Source organism: Protopterus annectens, chromosome 3.part1, assembly GCF_019279795.1.
Source record: "Protopterus annectens isolate FY-2018-M chromosome 3.part1, PAN1.0, whole genome shotgun sequence".
Taxonomy (NCBI): Eukaryota; Metazoa; Chordata; order Ceratodontiformes; family Protopteridae; genus Protopterus; species Protopterus annectens.
The window spans coordinates 1,441,631,228-1,441,641,984 of NC_056732.1; the positions used below are offsets into that span (position 1 = coordinate 1,441,631,228).

General features: G+C 38.7%; 1 protein-coding gene across 1 annotated transcript in view; it reads left to right on the forward strand.

Moving 5' to 3' along the window:
* Positions 1–7,069, forward strand: part of FAM171A1 (family with sequence similarity 171 member A1) — a 1,600,715-nt gene extending 1,593,646 nt beyond the window's left edge. Inside the window, exon 8 of the mRNA XM_044067505.1 lies at positions 3,725–7,069. Coding sequence (XP_043923440.1) covers positions 3,725–5,309 — 1,585 coding nt within the window. The 3' untranslated portion in view covers positions 5,310–7,069. The remainder of the gene's footprint in view (positions 1–3,724) is intronic.
* Positions 7,070–10,757: the final 3,688 nt, after the last annotated feature.

Genomic DNA, 10,757 nt, shown 5'->3' on the forward strand with positions numbered 1-10,757 from the left:
TTAAAGTAATAACTTGAACAGTACATTTCATTCATGGGACACACTTGTTAGCAAAGAATGTGTTTTGGTGACTTCATATTATAGTAATGGCAATACATGTTCCTGAATGGTGTCTGATGTGACAGTGTTGTACTTTACAGTTGGCCCAACCATATAAATTGCTGACACACTGTGATGTCCAGTTAATATCCCACCGGACTGCCACCAGTTAATGTGACGTCCCTTACTATCCTGGGTCAGTAACTAAGGAGCTTCAGTCCGCACTACTGACTCCAATGCTGAGACTGTCACTTAAACAGAAGTAATATTCCACAATTTTCCCTTAAGAGCACAACAGGAACACACACTATAACCTGGGACTGGACTGGATTCTTCTGTCCACCCCAAATATAACTCCTTATTACACAATTCAGAGCAGTGTATGCCAATTTAAGACCTGTGATACACACATACTTAAATGAATTAAATCTCACACATCCAGACACTTCTGGGAAAGCCTGACACAGATTTTCAGTTGTGTCCCTTCCCCAAAATAATACGGTAATGCTGTCACCAATCCAAGTGTCTTCATGCCCAGTTATGAAAATTAAATATTAAAACAAATAGTAGCAAATGGCCTAAGCAGCCAGGCTTTCGGAGTGGCCCAGGAAGTTATCAAGGCAAGTATATACGCTCTCAAATCACTAAAGGAAAACAGTGATTGTCCAGCTACAATGTAAGTTAATAAAAATATTTAATATTGAGCAGAATGATTAAAAATATAAAACAGTAATTTCCAATAAACAGAACTCAGTCACCAGGAAAATGAATTCAGTACTGTAGGATAGAGATCCGACATTCAGAAAAGCTCTAACTGATCTAGCAGATTAGTTTATAATTTCCTAACTAAAGAACACTGTCCCTGATCTAAACTAAATTACTACAACAGAACAAAGGCAGGCTTACAGTTCTTGGTGAGTCCTTTTTGGGTATCCACTACACAGTACATCTGTGATCAACTGACTACAGCAGGTTCTTTTATAGACTAGCCAGTCAACTTTCATTGTTGTTTTCATTTCATATTTTTAAATTCAATCAACAGCTGTTTTTTGAAAGTTCCTTCCTGTTATTTCAGCTTCGGACAGTAACACATATCAACTGTCAACATTCCAATGATATCTGCTGATCAGCTGAACCTGAAACAGTTTGCCTTTAGAATCTGTCTTCACAAACATGCGCAGTTAGAAATGTAAAAGGACACCGTTCAAGTCTTTAAAACATTCTATTCAAACCGATCATAAATCAACATGTAAGAACTTACAGTATCATAGCTAGTCATGCTGGCATACAATACACATGACAATCTAAATTGGTATACAAAACCAGCTAGGCATGCTAGCACAGATGACACTGTCCTTCACACACACACACACACACACACACTTTCTGTAAGACTGCCAGTTAGTGTACAGTGCCTCACCTCCTGTACAGTGACATAACTAACTCCATTCATTCGGTCTTTAAGTGCATGATGTTGTAGCCCTGCACTGCTATGCTGGCTGCCAAGGATCATAGCATAGCTGTATTTGGATGGGCAGATTTTGGGCATATCAGGAATACCTGGAACGTACATGGCAGCCAGTAATGCATTCTGTAGCCACTCTCAAATCATGCATGCCAGCTATCTGTGGCACACAGATACGAGTGACCACAGAAGGGTAAATTACAAAGTTCTAATGTTAGACTGCAAGGCTACTGGTAATGGAACTAGCCAAGTCCCACTCATTACACCAAGAGAAGATTTCCCACCTTCCATTGTGGGTAGTCACATATGGACACCATAAATAGCAGTGTAGGGTATGAAGTGGATGTTCCCTGTGCTATACTAGATATGTTCACATTTTATGGTTTAGAGTGGCATATGTAAGTATCAGGACCACATAGATGTGGCCTTTCCTGTTGCGTATTTTAGGATCAAGTATTGTTATCACATGGAGTACAAGTCAGCCTATGTTCTACACATGAAGCCTGGTAAACCTTGTGAATATGCAACATCCATCACACAGATTATAAAGAAGGGTATGCAGCACCCTTTAGGTGCTCATCCCACTAGGTGTGACTGGAGTTTCTGTGCAGCAGCCCATGGCAAGGCCACAACCTTCCACCATTCTCTCTACACCACTGAAGGCACCTGGTGTAAAGGTGCCAGAACAAGTTAGCAAGAATCAGGACATGTCTGCTGCAACAGATATGTCAGATGTGTAACCTTTGTACTGCCTGGTGAGCAGCGGATTGTGTACGCTGTATACAGTAAAATCATCTACTTCTAATGCATTCAGTGATCATAATAAATGTATAGCATTGACAGCTGTCTAGAAGTAAAGCATGGACAACTAGAAAATTTGTGAAAGGGGCTGAAGTAAGGCTACAGTTTGAAAGTATAGGTATGGTCATCCAGGGTTATGATGGAAAGGTTGCATCACCTTTTAAATGCACAGCTGTCATAGTTTAGTTACTGTGTTTTATATCATCCCCTTATCATCTTAACATTCTTTCTTCAGTATTACACATACTTGGCAGCAGTATATCCTTCAGTACATGTCCTTGCTTTGTGTGAACATCATGGGCATTCCTTTGGTGTTTGCAGGAGATACTGTTGATAATTCTCTCCATGTTACATACCAGATACTATTTGATGGTGTGTAAACCTTTCCTAGTCATATATCCTCTCCCTCTTTACCATGTGAGATGCGCATGTTTGCCTTTGTGCTCTCTTTTGAATTATCATCATGCTGGACTGCTTGCATGCTGGCTCATCATTCCTTGGAGATGTTGTTGAATGCGATATAGTCCATAATATGCCACAGCAGATGCATGCTGATGATTGGACTATGCTCCTATGGCTACAATATAGTGTTACTTCAGCCTTGGGTAGGTCAGTCCTGCAGTATGCGTGGTGTAAGGTGGACTGACAGTGTCACTGCAAACTGACACAGTGCTGTGCACCCTTTCCTCTTCTGTTTTTGAATCTTTTGTGTATGGACACTGTAACTTTGCATGAAAAACCTACTTTTCATTGACCAAGTAAAACAGCACAGAGCTTTTATATTTAAGAATCACATCCATCTTAATGTTGCACTTGTTTACTTATTCCTATTCATTATTGTACTAGCTTCTTTTTGCTTAGCTGCAATATAGAGTCTTCACCTTTCTTTGCAAACTGATGCAACAAGTTTTTTATTAGTCAGAGCTCTTCTGTGTGGTTATTCTGTTTTTGCAATGCTAATCCAGTTTTCACAAACGTTACTTAGTGTTTTTAATCTTCTGTTTCCCACTCCAAGTGTAGTTAGGTGCTCCTCAGAACTGAGAAACTAGAGTATGTATGGTCACCAATGTGTTATTCATATGGGTTAACAGAACAGGCCATGAAAAGGACCCAAATTTAGGAAGAAAGCTTTTGTATAGCCTGAAAGTCCATGTGTCTAATGGGTATACTTTGGGAAAAATTCTGTAATTCCTAACTCTGCAGAGACTTGAGGTTTTATGAGCAGACATTCTGTGCATTTTAGCTAGATTCACTTTAATTATTTGTTAATATTCTTAGTGAAAAAATGGACCAGACTGTTTTAACTTGCATAACAAGAACTTGACAACATAAATGGTTGTCTAAACTCAATATGCTTATTTGCTTCAGTAACCAGTAACAGAAAAATTGTTGCTAATGAGTATGCATCTTTTATTTTAGGAGGAAGTGTTTGAAACCACGTCAGCATCATAGAAAACTTCTTCATCCCTCAGTACTAGAGAGTTCCAAGAAGGATCAAGCAACATCTATGTCCCATATAAATTTAATCAGTGCAGTTAATATGGAAATTGTATCATCAAGTGGAGAAGCAGACATACATACCCCCATGCTTAAACCTTCATATAGTACATCACGGGAATTCATTTACAGAGAAGAATTAATTTCCCAAAAAGACAGCCATAAAAGTCGAACTTCCATTGACAACTTTTCACAAAGAGGAACATTGCAGAAAGAGTACCACAGTTCAGTAGAAATGTTCCCCTTAAAAATGGCTAGATCAATTGAGGGACATGGTGGGTCTGGCGAATACAATAGGAGTTACAATTCGGTTACTTCTCGGCCTTTACTTGAAACACAGGACAAAGAAGTTCAGGTGTCAGTCAACCACATTTCTGCTGAAAGCAATTACAGTTTACGAGAAAAGATGTACCAGATGCCTTGTGTTACTGAAAAAGAGCCATTAGAACGAAGACCTCCAGATTACATGATGTCCCGTTCAGCTGATCATCTTGAACGGCCAACCTCTTTTCCTTATCCAGGACAACTCATTTGTTATAACTCTGTTGATCAAGTAAATGAAAATATTTACAGAAAAATATTACCTACATTGGTTATCCCAGCTCATTACATGAAGTTACCTGCAGAGCATCCATATATGAGTCAACCTTTGATTGTCCCAGCTGAGGAATCATACGAAACTGAACAACTTCAGAAACCTCATCAGCAGCAGAATCAGTTTGTACAGCATCAGGATCATTTGCCACAAACTTCACACACCTTATCTCAGCAGCATCTCCATAATATAGATAACACTGAGTGGACTCTGCAGAACTGTTCTGTTCCAGAATCTTTGTCTATCCCAGCATCCCTCAGTGAAGCAGCTGTATCACAGATGAATGGAGACCTACAGCTTTTCACAGAGAAAACACTGATAGAATTAAATGGTGGTAAACCTTTGCCTCATCCTCGTGCATGGTTTGTATCCCTAGATGGACGTTCAAATGCTCAAGTGAGACATTCCTATATTGACTTGCAGAGGGCTGGCAGAAATGGAAGTAACGATGCTAGTTTAGATTCAGGTGTTGACATGAATGAACTCAGATTGGGTCGCAGGGGCAGAGAGCAACGTTTCAATGTATTCCAGCACCCACGTCTTAAGCAGCAACAACAAACAATACATGAACCGCATTTTTCAGATAACACAACTTATACACAGCTTGTGTATTTAGATGATGTTGACCAAAGTGGTAGTGAGTGTGGGACTGCAGTCTGTAGCCCAGAAGACAATTCACTTATGCCATTGTTGGATGGAGATCCAAGCAATAATGATATGCTGCCCAGTTCACAAGAAAGAGTGCTAGAAAATGAACCTAAGCCATCCATCAGCCCTGATCATGAGCTGCCTCCACCACCGTCTCCTCCTTCTCCTCCTCATACACATGATGACTCAGATGACCAGGGAGAAAAAAAGAGTCCTTGGCAGAAACGAGAAGAAAGACCATTAATAGCTTTTAATATAAAGTGAAATTGTTGTTCCATCCATTTCTTGTCTGTGCTCTTCCCTCTGGAATATAAATTTGCCAAATATTAATTTAATGAAAGTGCTTACTCAGCAGTGGGAATACCAGTCTTTATATTTAAAGACACGGTTTAAAAGTTAACTGCTTATGTATAAATCAGAGAACAGGTAAATAAAGAAAGAAGATGAGCAGAAGACACTGTGATGGATGTCTGTGTTGCAATCAGTGGCAGTTTAAAGAAAGAATGACTTCATGTATGGGGTACATGTCACCAGCTCTAAGAATAAAAGTTAAGTTGCTTGCCAAGTGGTTGGCCTCTGTTCAGCATGCAGTGGCAGCAAACTGAAAAGGCATTAAGTTTTAAAAGCTGTTATTTTTTGTATAATGTTAACTGAAGGCTCTTTTAAAAAAAAAAAAAAAAAAAAAGAGGATTATGACGTTAGTGTCAGAACACATTTGAAAGAATGGCTATGCATTGCATTGCTGCTTTTTATTGTTTTGTTAATATTTTGCTCTGTGTTGATTTTAATCAGTCTTCAAATTTGGATGTACACATTCTATGCCTTCTGCTATATTGTTTCTATTTTTCATTTATTTAACTTTTATTTGTAAGCTCTGGGAAAGTTGTATGTCAGCTCTTGGCAGTAAAGCCTTTTTATTTTTTTATTTGTAAGTGAACACAGGTGTCCAATTCTTCCGTAATTTAGTTCCATTGCAACAAGTGCCTTTTTAACAGCTCATTCAAACATAACTGAAAAAAGTCAAACTCAAAGATACAAACATTATTAATTTTATTTCTTTTAGCTGCATGCATCGCTTGCCGGGTTTATGCCCTTACTTCTCAGTTCTGATGCAAACGAAAAGTGTAGCTAGAAATGTGTATTGTGGGTACTGTTTTGCTTGAGTAGCATAAGGGACATCTGACGGCCCTACTAAATAGATAAATGATTCAGTAATGTGTATATGTAAGGTTAGAATCTAGAATTTTTTTAAAAAAGTTGCCATTGATTTATTTGCAGACTGTAAAACACGTGAGTGGGATGTATGTGCTTAAACTAAGGTTGAGCCTTAAGGATGACAAGATTCTTAGTTATCTTCCAAGTTATCATACAGAATAACATTTAAAAGCATGACAGCTTGGATTGTTTTGACCTACCTCCAGAATGGCAGATGTTTCAAATGGTAATTTCAAAGCAAGATAGCGCTGTATGCTTCCGTTTCAGTTTAGATTTGCCTCTCAAAATGTTTTGAATAGTAATCTTAAAACTGTATGTCACACAAATGCTGGAAAGTGTTAATAAATCTACAGATGTATTACTTCAATTTTTTTTAAATTCCAAGTAGAACTGGTATGTTGTGTGCTTCCACTATATAAAGTACATCTGTTTAATGTTGTATCTTCACCACCACCACAAACTGCTCACTGTGTTATGCTGTCATACCAAAACCAATTAAGTTGGATTGCTGTTTGGCTGGTGATTATTTATATTTTTAATTTTACAGACTTCATTTCTTACTCTTAAATCACTGCAGTAACATTTGACAGTTACTTGTTGTGGTGTGAGCAAAGACTTTTTTTTTTAAATTTCAAAATGGAACAAAGCCAGATTTCAATTGTTAATTCACTGCAATCAATATTAATGCAACCGTTGTAAAACAATATGAAAGAACTGTAAAAAAATTCAGGTATTTTTGCCAAATAGCAAGATGAATGTAGGATGTATATTGCTATATTACAGCGTGCATTAAAACTTCTTTTCCAGTTTGTGATTGTTGAGCTGTTTGTTTATAGTAGTACTTTTTTGAAAGCAGCAGTAGATAAAACATAGCAAAACTCCATGATTTAGAACAGTAACCCATTTATCTGTCTAGTCTACTATCATGTTCATGAACTAAGAATAATGAACCAAGTGAATGCCTGTGGAAATAAATTGCAGTTTTTGCTAGATAGCAGTAACAGACTTGTGAAAAGTTTCATAGATGTGTACTAGGCTAACAACCACTGGGGCCTTTGTAAGCCCAACTTCCTATTAACAATAATACAATTTGAAGACCCTCCAAACCCAGGGGGCATGGCAACCTGTGTGGAAGCATTCTCGGTAACCCTGTACAATCATGTTAATAGTTGCACAGAGATAGCTATACCTACCAGAAATAAACCCAAAACAAACCACCGTGGTGGACTCCAAACAGATTGTTCAACAAAAGGAAGAGAGTCTTGGCTAAAATTAGAAAGTGCAAAGCCCAGGAAAATAAAAGCTCTCTCATCAAGCTAAAGATACTAAGAAGGCAAATTAAGTGTGCCAAAGCCAGTTTTGTGGTAAAAATTGTCTCACAGGCTAAAGACAAACACAAGGCTTTCTTTAACTACGGGCAAAGTACTCCTTGTGAGCCAGGCCTGTTGGAATACAGGACTGGAGCCCTTAGTACAGTACTAGTGACCTAGGTCTTGTTAGCAAGCTTAGGCACTGGAAGAGTTGGTGGGGGTGGTAGAACTGAGTGGCCATTGGCTCTCTGTTTCATGCTGGAAGTGAGAACTTGGGAATATCCAGTGCACTGCTGACCCTACATGAATAAAGAGGCAACAGCATACAGAAAATTGCAGTACATCACTGTGGGTCTGCCTGCATGTGGATGTGCATGTAGACCTGGCTAGTCTGGGAAACACTAAGGAGTTAAGGCAGGTGGAAATCACCCCGATGCTGATGGACATCCATACTGTCATTCCCACCGCCCACAAGCAGCAGAGAAGACTGGCCTAACAAGGTGGATGGAAGTTGGTGTATAGGGAAGTGGTGGAGGGAAGATGTGTATGATTGGGACCAGACTGAGCATTCATATATCTGATACATAAAAACATTAGTATAAACAAAATGTGTTGCCTCTAGTTGTGTTGTGGTCATTCAGATCTGCAAATTGGCATTTGTAATTTCTCAGGAGAGTTTTATCAAAATAAGTGTGGCATTCGTAACACCAGGAATCACATGATGGAAAAGTATTGCCTAGCAGAGGTGAAGAGGTTGGCCACTGCATGCAGAGATTTATTTTTCCTATGATTTTCATTGAGACAAACTTGAGAAAGGGGTGCCACATTGCCTGTAAGGAGAGTTTAGGACAAAGTTATCGGTTCAATCTTTTCTCCATTTTTCTTTTGTTAGGTGGAGAAGCCCTGAACATCTGTTTAACCTCAACTCTCATGTACAGTGAACTTTCTAAGAAGCAAAACACACCTGCATACAGTTGTATTAAAACAGAATTTTAACTGTAACAGAAGAATAGTATGTGACATAAATAAAGCATTTAAGATTGAAACTAAATGTTTAATATTCAAAAAGTAGCCATTTGGGACAGTTTCTTTAAGCTTATTAATCTGGAATGCCTAACTGGGAAGCCCCATTTTCAGTAGAGTGTTGTTGAGAAGACTTCTATGACATTTACAAAATTAGGCAATTTGTCAACAAAATATGACAGATGTACCATTTTAAAACTTATAGCATCAGATAAAATGATATTTACTGTGTTAACTTATCTACAGTGCTGTAACATAAAGTAAGTGTGCACGATTGCTCTACATCCAGGATACAAAAGCAAGCTGACAGCAGTTCTATAAACCTGCCTCAAAATTAAGCTTACAGTGATGGATGAATAAAAATACAAACTATGAATGATACCATTGAGAATTGTAATAAACAGCAAGTTGCTGCAAGAATTATCGAAGAACCCAGACAAAATAATTCAACTAGAACTAAGTGGAGAGAAGTACAGATATGAGGCAGAGAAGCAACAGTAATTGTCAAGATAATCGATACCATATAGAAACCTGTATAAGGGTCTGGCTGTTTATTGGTAGAAGATGATCATCTGTGGGCCGGCAGACATAAATGAATATCCCAGATTATGTTGGGAACTGCAGTTCCAGTTAGCTTTTAAGTGTTTTGACTATACATTTCACTGATGTATACCACAGGATATAAGTGAATTTGTTCCAGATTTTCCATGTGACTGTTGAATATTTTTCATCCCCAAAATTATTGTTTGATTTGGGAATAGGGATCTTCCTCTGCACAGAAGGTCTAAGTTCCTCTGAGTTTTTTCCTTCTTTTAGCAGTTTCACATAGGGAAGGAGAGGAGAAGCTTGCAAGCAAATCATAATTTTATTAGAGATAGTAACCATATTCTTACAAATGTTAACACTATTTTGAAATTATTTTAAATTGTATTTTTGGTATATTGCTGATTTTTGTAAAACTGTTCTTGCTCATTTTTTTGTACTTTTTGTCTGCTGTAGCATAGACTAGATTCAGACCTGATGAATCTGGTCTCTTTGTTAAACTGAGCACTAAACCAGGCTACCTTTTGTTGCAGAGAGCCCCAATGCACCCTTGTGGCAGGAGAGTGCAGTTAGGACTCATCTGATTAAAGATTGCTGGCACAGGACTCAGTTTTGAGCTTTTTTTATTGGTTAAAATGTTTAATTCGGTGTGCTCACTGTTACTATATAAGCCAGTGTTCATATGGGTTTGCACTTGTTTTAACACGTCTGTACAGAGTTAGGCGACCAGCCACTGCTCTGCTGTATGCACCCATTTATTTGTAGTGCACCAGCATGCACTACAGGGCAGTGGGGGTAACCACTGGCTGTTATAGATGCCAAAACTTCAGTAGATACATTTTCCCTTAATAGCTGCCTGTGATCCATCTGAAAAGTACTTAAATTGTGCTTAGCTGCTCAGGGAGCACCACAGCTGCGCTTTTGCTCCTTAAGCAGTCCCAAAACCACCAAATCCAGAATAGTGTCATACCATTTACAGAACCCCCACTAGTGTAGACCCTTTATAGAGCATCCCATTAGTTTAGACTCTGCTTACAGCACCCAGTTATATCACACCCCTCTATTTTCTCTCCCCACTGTGAAAACAGGATTTAACCTAGCATTATGGATGGTCAGTTTCCCTCCATTTCCGCTACCAGCCTGATTGACATGGGTAACTGCCTCATGTACACTGACAACCCTCTACTCCTAAATCACCCAGGTACAATTTGAGAAAATGCATCTACACTAAGAAGCTTGGAACACTTGCTCTCTCTCGCACAGAACACTAACACTGAACAGGTTGTCAGCTCACATACTACACCTCCTACGCAAACCATGCACTCAACACATAAACCGTCATATTTACATGTAATCACCAGAAACCTACCTAAACACCAGAGACCTTCCAAACACAAACATGCTACACCTATCACCAGAAACCTACCTAAACACCAGAGACCTTCCAAACACAAACATGCTACACCTAATACAGCACCTACAGCACTCAATTTTCATAAAAACACAAGCATCAGTGTTTCATCAAGTAAGTCCCTAAGGCAAAGCACATTTAAACCATTTTTTTTTAGTCATCGGCGACTCCATTGTGAGAGAGACAGATGCCCCACTCTCCAGACTGGAC